We start from the raw sequence: 13,320 nt of genomic DNA, 5'->3' as shown, positions 1-13,320 counted from the left end.
CGTTCATTTATTGATGTTTGGAAAAAAAAAGCATTGCCATCCCAATATTGCACACATATCAATAGGAACATAAACACAACTGCAAAAATCAAGCTAGTACATGACAGAACTGTTTGCAGCAAGCTTGAGACAAAGAGAACAGATGGAGAATTAACTGTTCACATGCTGTCTGCCCAGTCTGTGATCTTCTGCCTGTGCATGTTAGCAGGCCCTCATCCTCTACACTGTTTAAATGTACACAGGCCTTGAGCAGCTGGTCGGCCTTCTTTCACAGTGCCTTCACACTTTTATCACAATTGAGACATTTACATTTGCAAGTGATCTGAAAAGTAACAAACAAAATACAATCAAAAAATAGATTCCCATGTCACGTGAAAACCTCGTAAATCCCTATCAGTTTTGGTGGTTTTCATGTTTTCACGTCAACTGAAGGATTACACGCTCCTCTATGGGTTGAGAAAACTCTACAACTCTTTGGGCTTATGAAACCCTTTAAAACCCATTAGATAATATCAAAAATGCATTGTCATCCCGCTGAAAACAAGGCTGTTTCTCTTAGTTCCTACCTGACAGCGACGATATTCATCTTTACACCCAGTACAAATAGTCACACACATCCCCATGAAGGCAGAGTAGCAGAAAGTGTAATGCAGAACGATGGCTGTTCTTATTCCTAGTCTCACAAGGCAACCCACCAGGAGAGTTAGACTTCTAAGCCCAGAACTAACACACAAAATTCAAACTAGTCATTGTGCCAGCAATGGACCAGAGTCAAAGCAGGGCCTCGCTGGGTTGCTGGGGATTCAGGGTCGAAGAGCTATGTACATGGAGCGGGGAGGCCGGTTCAGTTCCAGAGGCAGGGCCCGGGGCAGAGGCAGGGCTGCCGGGCCGCTGCCGGCCTGATCACCAGGTCTTTCACCACCTCCACGGTCCCGAACACCGGGTACAGTTCCTCTGTGAACTTCTCGTTGTAGGTGTACAGGTGCGAGCGCTTCTCCACGTCGTAGAAGGACAGCTGGCCCTGCTCATAGTCCAGGTACACCCCCACTTTCCTGGGCGCCAGGTTCTGGGCCAGCGGGGTGGCGGGCACCGTCAGGGCCTTCAGATCCACGCCCCTCTCCAGACGGAGGGTGAGGTAGCCCGTGTCTGTGTTGAGGGAGCGGAAGCCCTTCCTCTGCGCGGACGCCTTGGCCACGCCCAGCCGCCAGTCCCGCTCGCCCACCTCCACCTCCCAGTAGTGGCGTCCGGAGGCGTAGCTGTCGTGGCCCAGGGCGCACCACCAGCCGTCAAAGCGGCGCGGGCACCGCGGGGCGTCCCGGCGCTCCACGCCGCAGCGCACGCGCTTCTCGTCGGTGGAGATGATCAGGTCAGCGTTGGCTGTGTCCGAGTCCAGGGTGACGTCCTCTGTGGGGTGACAGAACAGAAAGGAGAGATTAAACACTTTACATGAAGAGTTCACTAACTAATGTTAACTAATGCATTTACTAAACATGAATTAAACATGAATAATAACCTAAACAAAGATTAGTTAATGTTAAAGGCACATGAACAACTGCAATAATGTTGTTATACATGTTTGTTAATATTGTTAACTAATGTGTTTACTAACATGAATTAAGCATGAACAGTGACATTAACAAAGATGAGTTCATATTAAATCCACAATAAACAACTGCATTATGTAATGTTGTTATACATGTTTGTTAATGCTAGTGTATTGTCTAAATTGAAACTCTTCATGTATTACTTAAACATTTAATATGAACTCATCTTTGTTAATGTAACTGTTGATGCTTAATGTTAATAAACACATTAGTTAACATTATTAACAAACAACATTCATTAATGCAGTTGTTTATTGTGGTAAATGCAGTAAATGCATTAGTTAACATTAGTTAATGAACACTTCATGTAGACTATAATTGAAGATGACAACATCAGATGACAGAAGTATGAGGATAACAGATGTAAAAGGATTTAGATGATTGAGAGGCGATTGGTTTTCATACCCGCAGCATCGCAAATCCAATTCCACACTATAAAGAAAAGAAGAAAGTAATAAGTAAGAAGAAAGAAAGGAGAAACAGTTGTAAACATCAAAAAATGATCAAAATGTATTAAATTCCTTTTCCAGATAATCCAATCAATCAGTAGTCAGTATTTCCACCTACCACTGTGGGGGATGTAGCGGATTGCATCTGGAAGAACAAGTGAACACTGTGGTTACAACGGGCCTGAGGTGTTTCATTCATCACACAGATCCTCTCACATGGCCCTTTCCCAGCCTGCTTGTATGCACTCTCCTATCATCACTTATCAGCACCAATTAGCTGCGATTCATGTGACTCATCAAGTTTTCACTAAGAGATCGACTGATTAATTTGTCAGCTGATTGATTGCTTAAACCAACGATCGCCCTGTACTGCTATGAACATATCCTGTTACAATCAATGCCAATTCACACATTTACAGGCCTGTTCAGTGTCTTTTTCACACTGACTGTGTGACTTTACTTTCATGAGATTTGTTTTGTCGCTGAAAACTAGTAACACTTTCCCCAATTAATCAAAGGCCATTCAAACAATCACTCACCAATCCTCTGGCTCCTCTGCTTCCTCACCAGCCATTGTTTGGTCACATCCTCCTACAAACACACATTTGCATTACTATACTTGTCAGGAGTAATCTTAACCTTTACTCTAATCATAACCTAATCCAAATTTAATCTTGAACCTAAACTCAAGATTTAACCCTATAACAGCTCCTTGAAGATGTGAGAACTGACCGAAATGTTCTCACTTTGCAAATAAGTCACTCCAAAGGCGTAAATGTCAAACTGCTTCTCACAAGGATAGCAGACACACACACACACACACAGAATGAAAACATAAACAGAAAGCAGGCCAAGGTGAGATAAAGAGATTAGCCAAAACAACATGCCTGTGTGCTGTGTGTATACAGCATGATTCCTTGAACTGTATGTATCCAAGTTCTCCTTTTCAACTCTTTCAACCTTTTATCTAAGTTGAATCAATCATAGAAAGTTAATCCTCTCAGTGCTTATCCTATGATTGATGATGAATTCAAGCAATGGAGCCAAACCAGTTTCTCCTTAGACCCTGGAACCAGACCCACCCTCAATACCCGGTTTATACTCATTCAAGTGAAGCTGCAAGTTGATCCAACGTGATTTAAAATATTGAAACATTGCGACGGAGATGGATTCCAGACCTTGTCGGGGCCGTCGGAGTTCAGCACAGCCAGCATGACGAGCTCCATGGCTGGGAGCAGGTTGGGCAGGCGGCCCCTCTTCCACTGGAACTCCAGGTCGTCCAGCATCATCAGCACAGGCTCTCCTGGCCAAACAGTGGGCTGACGGGGAAGAGAAGGCAAGCAGAAGGACGATTCAGAGGAATGAGGCAGAGAGGGGGGGAATTAAACACCTGGGACATGGGAAACTACGTCCAACCTTTATCGTTTATGAGAATTCATCGATTGCAATCTGTCACATTGAGTAAAACGTCTTTTCCAAGTGTCTATTCCTTCTTATTATTATCATAACTGCAGAATGAATATGACAGCATGTTCATGAAGGGGGCGGGGCTTGGCTTAATCCTCTCTGTCAGATGCGAGGAGTGAACTGGGTCAGCCTTTAATCACCAAGATGTCCCCTAAGGCAGCACCTATGGCAGCACCTATGGCACCCCTTACGAACCGCCCGATAACGCACCTCGGGCCTGCTCTTGACGTCCCGCGTCCACTCCATGATGACTCGTTTGTGGGGTCCCATGTCGCACTCGCCCCCCGACTCCAGCATGCAGAGGAGGTGACCCTTCCAGTCCCGCTTCTCCGGCTTCTCGTACTCGGTCGGGATGATCCTCGGCTGCAGAGACGGGACACAGGGAGAGAGAATGCGTAGTAGCCCACCTGGTACTGTAGCTAGAAACTAAAAGGTACTGTGAGGTACTGTTGGTTGACTTTGATAAGGCAGCTTTGGTGTTTCGTACCTGTACTCTCTTCTCTAGCACAGCGGCCCATTCCACTATGAAGTCGCGACACACGCTGGGAGGCCAGGTATCCTCGCTGGTCCAGATGTGGCCGAGAACGTTCGACCTCTGGGGTAAAAAGAGTTCTAGATGAGTGTCTTTGTCTAGGTGTGTGTGACAGAGAGAGAAAGAGAGAGAGACAGAGAGAGAGAGAGAGAGAGGGAGAGAGGGTTTACCTGGCAAACTCTGTTGAGTTCTCGGGCCAGTTCCATAATAAATAACTGACTCTCCACCAGTGGCTCTTTCTTCTCGTGTCTCACTCGCTTACGAGACTCCTGCAGCAAAGAAAGAGAACGAAATATGACTTAGAACTCTAGATCATATTGAAGAGAGGTAGAAAGGCAGATGAGAAGGACCCACACATTATAACACACACACACAAATAAGGCAGTGATTGGAACCGTTTGCTCGTACCTTGAGCCGGATCTTGAGCTTCTTGGCCGGCTCGATAAGGAACTGCAGGCAGTCCTTCATCATGTTGGCAGCAGGAGAGCGAGGCCGATGCCCTGTGGTACAATAATAAAAAGCTTTAGTACGCTGGCACTCACTCTGTCAGAGCTGGACCTGAACCGCAGCTGACTGGGCTACTATCGCCTTCACAAATCGATGAGCGAGCAGAAAACGGTTAATTTATGAGAGGTGGCAAAATGTGTGTGTACGAGAGAGAGAGAGAGAGAGAGAGAGAGAGAAAGCACTGCAGAACTTTTATCGCAGCTCTGCAACGAAAAGTCCACAGAGGCCTCATTAGGCGTCCTAAACTGCCTCTGGGTTGGCGGGAGGAGGGGGGAGAGGAGGAGAGGAGAAGAGGAACCTTGATGGGAAAGAGTGAAAACCGAGAGAAACAAATCCAGAGACAGAAGCAGCACAGCGACGTGATTTTTTTTTGTCCTGATGTGTGCGTGGGTCGATGCGTCTTGATCGCGGCCTTGAAATTGGAAATGTATTCCGCGGAGATCTGAGACAGCAGCTTGGAGCCATTTCACAGCATTGCGTGTGTGTGTGTGTGTGTGTGTGTGTATGTGCGTGTGTGTGTGTGGGGGAGAGAAATCGTTGGACCCATTGCTGTTGATTCAGCAGCCCGCCCCTGCACCCTATAGTTTGATGTGCAGAGGGGGGGATTTGCTGTTCTTTCTGTGATGTAGCGGTGGCAGCAGAGCCAAAAGGATGATGCGATTGGCTTTCCAAGGACTCGAGAGGGATGTGTGTGTGTGTGTGGGGGGGGGGGGGGGGGAGCTGGAGGGCTTTGGCACAGAAAGCGGGGCCTCCAGGTGAAGGGCTCGCAATCAGGGCTGAAAGGTGTCCTAGTCTGCCTTTTTAAAAAATCAGTTTTAATGGTGTCACATTGCCTTTAAACCATCATAATGCCTGGAGGGACTTCACTGAAAAACATCACTCACTTAAGAGTACATGCAAATCAAATCATGGACTCAAAGGTTCACACTTCATCATCAAATGCCTTAATTTATACTGTTAAAGTGGACACAATAACCTGTCTTATAGTGAGGGTAAACCCACCTAAACTCAGTTTACTCTGCTTTTTATGCTGATGTGAATCTGTTTGACCTAAATTCATAGCAAGTAGTATCAGACTGATGTAAATTATGTATATGAGGATAGGAGGGAAAGCATAAATGAATGCTTTCCTGAAAATATAATTGATTTTTTTCTTCATATTGTTGGTTGTTTGCCCTTATGATGATCACTGAGGTCATAGTTCAATCACCTTTTAATTTCCCTGACTGTAATTAAACCCTATGGTGTCAACAACATATGGGACATAAGTGAGAAATAAAAAACGAGTACGGGATTAACTTCAGCCCACACGGCCCATGGCACGTGTTGGAAAAGAAAGGGACACGCTTTGCCACTGAGCCTGTAAACGAATTAAGTAGATATGGGTCAAATTTCACCACAGATAGTGTTTAGAGGGGGAAACATACACTGAATAGCCCTAATGCAAAACTAACAGGAGAGTTGTGTGTCTACATATTAGCTCCAATCTAGACATAGAGGGCTTGTTTGTGGCTCCAGAGGGCTGCGGATGGCACGAGCTGGGTGGCGGAGTGTCGCTTGGAGATTAGCGGAAATCCAGGATTACCACCCGTGCATTTGCTGTACACAATCTCAGGTAGTGACTTCCTATATTAGGGCTAACCAACCTCTGTCTGCAATTCAGCATCAAAACAAAGAGACTAATGGGTCGTGCAAGGCCACTAGCGCATATTATTCATCAGAGATAGGTTATTTCATAGAGACTAAGAGAGCATTAAATTAGATCTACACAATGTGGGTGTTTTTCTTTGCAGTCATTACAGTTTATCGCTGCCAAAATGCTTCAGGGTGAAATTTTAGTGCTACAATATACAACAAATTGACGTCCAGTTCATTCTGTCGGCCAAACACAAAGTTCCCTTGTGCACTTATACTTTTTCATGATGCAGAAATAATAAGGCAGACGCTATCATTTCATTAATGTCGCCCCTGGACGCTGTTTCAATTCAGTGTAGCCTATATTTACATGAGGAATGCCATTACAGAGAAGAAAAGTTTCTTAAAGATTTAAGTCTTACCTTGTAATGAGACAGTTATCCTTTCCGCACAGAACTTCGCGTTGTTCCTCTCTGTGTCTTTTTCCCAGGTTCGACTGATTTACTACTCGTCCATCCCTCAGAGATGCGCAGCCTCATCCACTCCAACTGCGGCAGGGCGGCAGAGCGCGCTCTTATCTAGGGACGGGTCGGGTGTTTCCGCTGAGCTGCAGTTTGGAAACCGGCCGCTAGAGGTCGTCAGAGCATTTCTGACATCTTCCGTTTCGTGTGAATTGAGCAGAATATACCTGTTTTTCACTCACATTCTGTCCAATATCTTGTTTTTTTCTGTTGGGTTTAGAACATCGTCATGTTTAAGGTAAGCTAGGTAAGGTAAGGTAAGCTACTTGAAGCGCCGATAGACTATTTTGTTTAGCAGGAGCTTCTGTTCCATGTAGAGTAGTGTGGTCTGAGGTCAGTAATGAATATTCAGTGTATTTTCAATAGGCTAATTTCAGTATTCATCACTGGGCTATCCAGTTAACGTTAGCTAACTATATGTTAATATTCTAACGAACACAGAGTGGTAAAGTTTACATTGGCTGTAAAATGTAAAATAGCTGATAGTTGACAGTTACGCTGCCTTCATGTGCTGTCGGAAATATTGTTATTACGAGTTGAGCGCATATGAACGACCCAGCAAAGTGGTAAAATTAACTGGTAAAGTGTGAATGTTCGAGTAAACCTGAGTTGCCCAGATGTGACGTTCGGGGGGCGGGCAGCATGGAAGCCAATGTTAGCAACTAATGTTAAAAGTGATGTAGTTTATTATTGTATGTTATGGTTTGACATTCTCTGTAAATAATTACTTGCTGTATATTTCCATTTTCAATCGTTGTGTAACTTTTATATACTTCTTATACAACAACTTTTGGCTAGTAAATTAAATAAAAGAAAACTTACTGCAGCACAACGTAGCCATGTACTGTGATTTCTAAAATGAAACAAACGCCACCAAAATATACTTCTTGTTAGGTTTTGGCCTCAATGCGCGACTTCCGAACTTTCCGCGGAGCCCCTGAAGGCAGCATAACGGTTCGGGTGTTTCCGCTGAACTGCAATCTAGGAACAAACCACCAGAGGTCACTAGAGCCCATATGCAGTTCATATCTCGATGTATTTAATTTCTAGATTGTCTAATAAAATTATGGAAGCGCGTTAACCGGCGCAGAGAGCGTCGATAGCCCCCCGCCCCCTCGCCCCAACAGATGAACCAACTTTGATCATTTTAGCTGTTTCGTAGGTTCAAAGGCAGGAGAAGTGAAACACACCCACCCAGCTGACCGCTCCTGCTGTGTGGCAGGTAGCAGGGAACGGGAAAGTGTCTCGGTATGCTGTTATTGATACACGGAAGTGGGTGTAGTGCGTGTCGCCGCGGTTAAGTGACAGGAGGCTTCTGATCACAGCTGCGCTCACAACATGGCACCCAAAGACCCTCTGCTCGGGACTCTCAAAGGTAAAAATCCATACTCGTATGCTGCTATTGGTTCATAATCTGCGGTTCGGAATTGCATAGGCAGTTGAAGCATCGCTCAGTCTTACGGCTTGTTTGATCAGACTTGTGATTCATACCATTGGGATTAATAGTTTTCATTTTTCCTTCTACAAGCATCCTGAAAAACACATTTTACCCTAAACAGCAGCATCTCTCATACCTTTTGCATTGCCTGTTCTCTGTCACGCGCAGGCCAGTGTTGAGGTGTGATGGGCTCATCATACCTAACATAAAACATGTCATATCACAACATATCAAAGGTGATGCTCACTGTCACACAGACTGACAGTGTTTCTTCCCTCCCAGTGTGTCTGCTGAACCTGCAGGCGGATGGGGAGCTGGTGACAGACTCCAGCCCTCACCTCTCCTCCTGCTGCGAGCTGCTGGAGCTCATCCTCAGGAAGGGGCTCCAGCGTGAGTCATCCTAGTAGTGTTTGCATGCACAACACACATTTTGTTCATGTGGTGAATTGCTCTGGATAAATATTTCATATATGTATTTCAGAATTCTGTTTCGAATGAATGTCATCTACATTTTTCAGCCAATTTTTGTATCTTAACATCTTCTGAAGCTCATGGTTTTTGTTTATGTGGTGTGTGTGTGTGTGTGTGTGTGTGTGTGCTCTCTCCCTCAGAACCGGTTCTGAGTCTGGTACACAGAGACTACTGGCAGTGTTTTGAGCAGCTTCCCCACCAAGACGCCTGTGGCAGGTTGTTAGACACACGCAGTGACAGCAAGCCTAGATATCTGGGACATGTTGAAGTGCTGCTGAGACAACAAAAAAAAAAACAGCAATTTCAATAGAATTAACCCCTGTTGTGTTGCCGGTGTTGTGTGCAGGCTGTGCGCTGTGTCTTTGGCTCTGGAGCGGGCGAGAGCGTGCAGGAAGCTGCTGACGGCTCAGGGCCGCGGCCGCTACCTGCTCCGACTGGCCCTCGGCCGCAAGGCCCTGCCGCAGTTCATCACACACCTGCTGCACACGCCCCGGATCCTGGAGGTCCTTTTTTATCTCTCCTTTATATGTGCAATATACAGTTCTGCAATTCTAAAGCACTGACACAGCCAAGAGTAGAGGCTTGTTTCCAGTGGTGGAAAAAGTAGTCAAATCTTTTACTTAAGTAAAAGTAGCAATACCATAATGGAAAAATACTTCATTGAAATTATAATAAAAGTCCTGTATTCAAACTTTTACTTTAGTGAAAGTATAGAAGTATTAGCAGTAAAAATGTACTTAAGTATTAAAAGAAAAAGTAAAATTATTGAAGCATTAACCTGTAAGAAGTATTTTAATGTTGTCGATCTAACTGCTCCATATACTGTTGGGGAGTTTAAACTCTAACATATTTTATGAGCTTATCATATGTTTTGCATGTAAAACATTATTCTGCAAAGTAACTACAGCCGCCTGACACATAAATGTAGTGGAGTAAAAGGTACAATATTTCCCTCTGAAATGTAGTGGAGGAAAAGTATAAAGTCTCACAAAATGGAAATACTCAAGTATACTCAAGTGTCCCACTGCTCCAAATATTGCTGAAGCTTCATACTGGCTCTTTTACAGTGGTACAGCCCGGCTACCTCAATCCTCAGGAATGAGGAATATGTGGGTGAGGCTTTTTACACGATCTGATTGTTTTCACCGAATACTTGGCAGCAGCTTATGCCGCTCGAAGGAAATTGTTGTCATCACATTGCCGCTGGCAGAGTCCAACATCAACAACAGTCCTGATATCGACATGTCCTTTCCTCCTCCAGAGCCTTTCATGTCCCTGCTGCTGGTCCTCTCTCAGATGGAGTTCAAACTGGACATGGAGGTCAGAGCAAAGCCTTGTGTATACCAAGAAAACCTACATATAGATAGACGTATAACTCCATACATGCAGGAGTTCACTCTGCTGTATATCCATTTTGGAAAAACTGCAGATGATTCCTTCCTCAAAAACAAATAGTAACCCAAAATGTGATTTACTTTCATGCCAGCAATCATAAGAGTAGGTGCTAATTCTTTCAAATGGTGGATATCTCACTTTGGAATTAAACTCTTCATGTCATTGAGGCTGCAGAAACATGAGAAGTGGTGTATCGACCTACATTGATATCCTTTATACTTTGCTGACAACACCTCTGCTCTCTCAACACAGAACTGCAGTTTTCTGGATGAGAGCTGGCTCCTACCAGTAAGACACATGACTAGTTGCAGATTGATAATGAAATCCCAGCAATATACAATGTGACAGAGTCTGCTGATCTTTTCTATATTGTTGTTCCCAGGTGTGTGAGATATATGAAGCTGTACCGTGTCGGGAGGTGGGGATGGTGCTAAGGTTTGTATCCTTTGCAAATAATATCTTTCCACTGAATGTGTTTGCCAATATATACCTCTATACTTCCCCCTGGATCATCAGAATTCTCTCTCTCTCTCTCTCTCTCTCTCTCTCAGGTATCTCAGTGGGCGGGTCTTTGTCCTCGACCTGCTGCCTGGCAGTCAGGCTCAGGTCGACAAGTTTGTCTGCCCCGGTGACGTCATTGATGAGATCAACGGAATCTCCCTGAGGAATTCCAAGAATGGGCAGGTAAGAAAACCCTCACGAGACTGGAGTATTACTCTATCACTAAGTGAGGTAACACAATAGTGAGTCAACCTGTATCTAGTTTATGAAAGCTTTTATTTGAACTGTTTTTATTTGGATTTTCAATAATAGAGGATGGAGGTCACAATATACACAATAAAGACATAGTGGCATGACCTTCACGTATGACTAGTTTATGAAAGCTTTTACATTTGCTGTTCTAAACACCCGGTTTGATTTAATGTTATTAAATTGTAACAATATAGCCTGATGCTGAAAGAAAACAGCAACAGTGCCTCAAGTAAATCACTTGCTTTGTCATTTTTGAGTTTTCAGAACTATATCTGAGACTAAGCCAAGACCAACAGTAGCATGTTGTATTAAGATGGTGTTTGAGGTTTCATTGCAACCCTGTTAGTACTGTAGTGACACACTCATATACAGCCACACCCTTGATAAACCCCACATGCGTTTGTATAATTGAGAAATCCATGAAACTACTCCTCTCATAATTATGTTTGCATCCCCTGGTTTTCGATTTGAAAACTTCCTCCGATCTCCCCCAGGCCGGTGTGGTTCTGTCCCGGCTGAAGGGCCGCCCCCTGTCCATGCGCGTCCTACGGTGGCGGGACCGGGACGGCGCGGTGTACCGGCCCCTCATCAAGCTGCTGCGGGCCCTGAGGGTGGAGAACCCCACGCTGCGGCTCGGCCCCGCCTCGGACCAGCAGCCGGGCGGCGAGGAGCGGCGGCCGTCCCCTTCGCAGTGCCTCAAGGAGGGCAGGCAAGTCACTCATGTACTTGTTCTACCTAATCTGACCCGTCTGTTGGGGATATTGAGCAATCAGTTTTAGTATGATATCTATATATGCTGATTTTGACCATCCATTGAGACACTGAACCACCTCTCCTCAGCAGGATTGTGTACATTGTGCAGTTCTTGGGAAAGGCAAACATTGGAATGGTAGATATTTGTTTGTGCATTCTAATTTGATGTGTACACGTGTTCTCAGTAACGTCGATTACTGTGTATTTGTAGCGTACTTTGTGGTTTTGTGTCAAATCAAACGCCGTCCTCATGTCTCCCAGAACTATCCCACACTGACAGCCGCTCTACTCTCTTCCTAGTTTGGAGGCAAGGAGGTGCTGCAGCACGCGATCCCACAAGTGTTGCAGAAAAACCTGCCTAGCAAGGTAGTAGAGCCATTCCCCGCCTGAGGGCACACTGGCCCTTGATGGATGTTAGGCACTGTTGTCTTATTCCGGGACACACCTGATCCTTAATCGGTGTCGTTTGTCCCGCAGGAGGTGCTCTTAGACATGAAGGAGACGCATTTGATATGCACAGAGAAAAACAGCAAGCTGGTGAGTAGAAGCAAATGGCTGTGTTCATGATTTATTTACGTACATGCTGTCTGATTTTGACCAGGATTAATCATTTGTCTATGACGGCAATAAAATGATCCTGTCATAACATGCCGATTATGTCTTCTTGTGTGTCTGATTTGTTTTTCTTCAGGAGCTTTTCCAGCATCACTACCCAGAAATCTCATGTGTAGGGAGGTTCGGTCAGCTGGACTACACAGTATTTGCATTCTGTGTGGCGTAAGTATTTTGATGTAATTTCTATACTGAACCTTACATTTAGTCTGAAATATATAGCATGTACAGCTTTTTTTCACGAATAGCAAAAAAGCAATGAAGCATCCTTTTACTCTGTGCACATCATGCAGGCACATACCACAACTGGCCTAGAATATTTCTCTGTTGCATAATAATTCATGGATGGGGGTTATCCGGACGCTCTGCACAATTGTCGCACCCCTCCATAGAGACATGGTGGTGGTGACGCAATACCCAAGCCATTACAGGTCTGTTGTCATTGGCTGGACCCAGATGTCATCTAAGCACATGATTGGCTCTGTTCACAGAGACTCCCCAGAAACTCCTCAGTCGACAGGCTTCTGCTGTGTGGCGCTGAGAGCCAGTACAGTCAAGGAGTGTGAGGAAATCGTCTGCCGTATTGGTGAGGCTTACTTTTATGGTTGTTTTTTAGTGATTTTAGTATTTAACCATCTAGATGACAGAAATGTTGGCAAGCTCATTAATTCTGTTTATTTGCCTTCCTTACAGCTACTGGTTTCAAGCATACCGAGTGGTTTGTATGACAAATCACTAGTTTACTTGTGTGCGATGTGGTTGTGAATTGTTGTAAAATATGTATATAAAGATCAATCATGTACACCATGTCGATGTCTTTGAGTACTGCAACTGCACACTTCATTTTTACACTACAAAACACAAGACTTTTTACTCGTAAAGACCTTTAATAGAAAGACATGTGACAACACTTCATAAATAGTATTAAATGTAGCTGCCAAGATTTTTTATGTTGGAAAAACAACATGTAAAAAGCAGTCCAGAAAAATACAGGGGGGTCCTGCCATGCTCCTCGCTGTTGAGTGTACAGTGTGACTGTATAAACACAATACCCTGACACTACAGTACAGAGACCTGTTGTGCAAGACATGCTGGCATACTGTGGAAAAAGGGTAGATGGATGAAGGAACCCTGGACCCCCATGGAAGATGTGAAGAATTCAGCCTCTCCTCAAAGAAAACTC

At 44.7% G+C, this 13,320-nt stretch overlaps 2 protein-coding genes across 5 annotated transcripts; one reads left to right on the top strand and one right to left on the bottom strand.

The window, feature by feature from the left end:
* Nucleotides 1–21: 21 nt before the first annotated feature.
* Nucleotides 22–6,743, bottom strand: LOC139662794 (erythroid membrane-associated protein). The gene is made up of 10 exons (XM_071541512.1): nucleotides 6,617–6,743; nucleotides 4,461–4,552; nucleotides 4,223–4,321; nucleotides 4,008–4,115; nucleotides 3,731–3,883; nucleotides 3,232–3,372; nucleotides 2,593–2,644; nucleotides 2,172–2,198; nucleotides 2,010–2,036; nucleotides 22–1,404 (listed from the first exon to the last, which is right to left on the bottom strand). The coding sequence occupies exons 2-10, from the start codon at nucleotides 4,521–4,523 to the stop codon at nucleotides 845–847; spliced, it is 1,230 nt and encodes a 409-aa protein (XP_071397613.1). The 5' UTR covers nucleotides 4,524–4,552; nucleotides 6,617–6,743; the 3' UTR covers nucleotides 22–844.
* Nucleotides 6,744–7,987: 1,244 nt separating this feature from the next.
* LOC139662786 (uncharacterized) lies at nucleotides 7,988–13,306 on the top strand. Of its 4 annotated transcripts, none has more exons than XM_071541499.1 (16): nucleotides 7,988–8,090; nucleotides 8,436–8,543; nucleotides 8,765–8,840; nucleotides 8,971–9,127; nucleotides 9,692–9,737; nucleotides 9,886–9,944; nucleotides 10,272–10,307; nucleotides 10,402–10,454; nucleotides 10,571–10,703; nucleotides 11,267–11,481; nucleotides 11,616–11,661; nucleotides 11,826–11,891; nucleotides 12,003–12,062; nucleotides 12,217–12,302; nucleotides 12,629–12,723; nucleotides 12,831–13,306. In XM_071541499.1, exons 1-16 carry the CDS (start codon nucleotides 8,054–8,056, stop codon nucleotides 12,863–12,865), a joined length of 1,308 nt encoding a protein of 435 aa, XP_071397600.1. In that variant the 5' UTR covers nucleotides 7,988–8,053; the 3' UTR covers nucleotides 12,866–13,306. The 4 variants fall into 4 exon arrangements, with proteins under 4 accessions (XP_071397600.1, XP_071397599.1, XP_071397597.1 ...); XM_071541498.1 differs by having other exon boundaries at nucleotides 12,530–12,723; XM_071541496.1 differs by having other exon boundaries at nucleotides 12,629–13,306.
* Nucleotides 13,307–13,320: the final 14 nt, after the last annotated feature.

The sequence above is a fragment of the Centroberyx affinis genome, unplaced genomic scaffold (assembly GCF_046629955.1).
Source record: "Centroberyx affinis isolate AG114_WGS23_722 - 3 ecotype Tasmania unplaced genomic scaffold, CSIRO-AGI_Caff_v1 ptg003894l_1, whole genome shotgun sequence".
NCBI classification, from domain to species: Eukaryota; Metazoa; Chordata; class Actinopteri; order Beryciformes; family Berycidae; genus Centroberyx; species Centroberyx affinis.
This window is presented reverse-complemented; position numbering and strand designations above follow the sequence as displayed.

Excerpts from the sequence above, each read along its gene's own strand:
- LOC139662794 (XM_071541512.1), bottom strand. The coding sequence starts at position 4,523 with ATGATGAAGGACTGCCTGCAGTTCCTTATCGAGCCGGCCAAGAAGCTC. Across the intron at positions 3,884-4,007 it reads TGCTAGAGAAGAGAGTACAG|CCGAGGATCATCCCGACCGA; the intron begins GTACGAAACACC and ends CCGTCTCTGCAG. Across the intron at positions 2,037-2,171 it reads CCGCTACATCCCCCACAGTG|TGTGGAATTGGATTTGCGAT; the intron begins GTAGGTGGAAAT and ends TTTTCTTTATAG.
- LOC139662786 (XM_071541495.1), top strand. The coding sequence starts at position 8,054 with ATGGCACCCAAAGACCCTCTGCTCGGGACTCTCAAAG. Across the intron at positions 10,455-10,570 it reads GAGGTGGGGATGGTGCTAAG|GTATCTCAGTGGGCGGGTCT; the intron begins GTTTGTATCCTT and ends TCTCTCTCTCAG. Across the intron at positions 12,303-12,529 it reads GTATTTGCATTCTGTGTGGC|AGACATGGTGGTGGTGACGC; the intron begins GTAAGTATTTTG and ends ACCCCTCCATAG.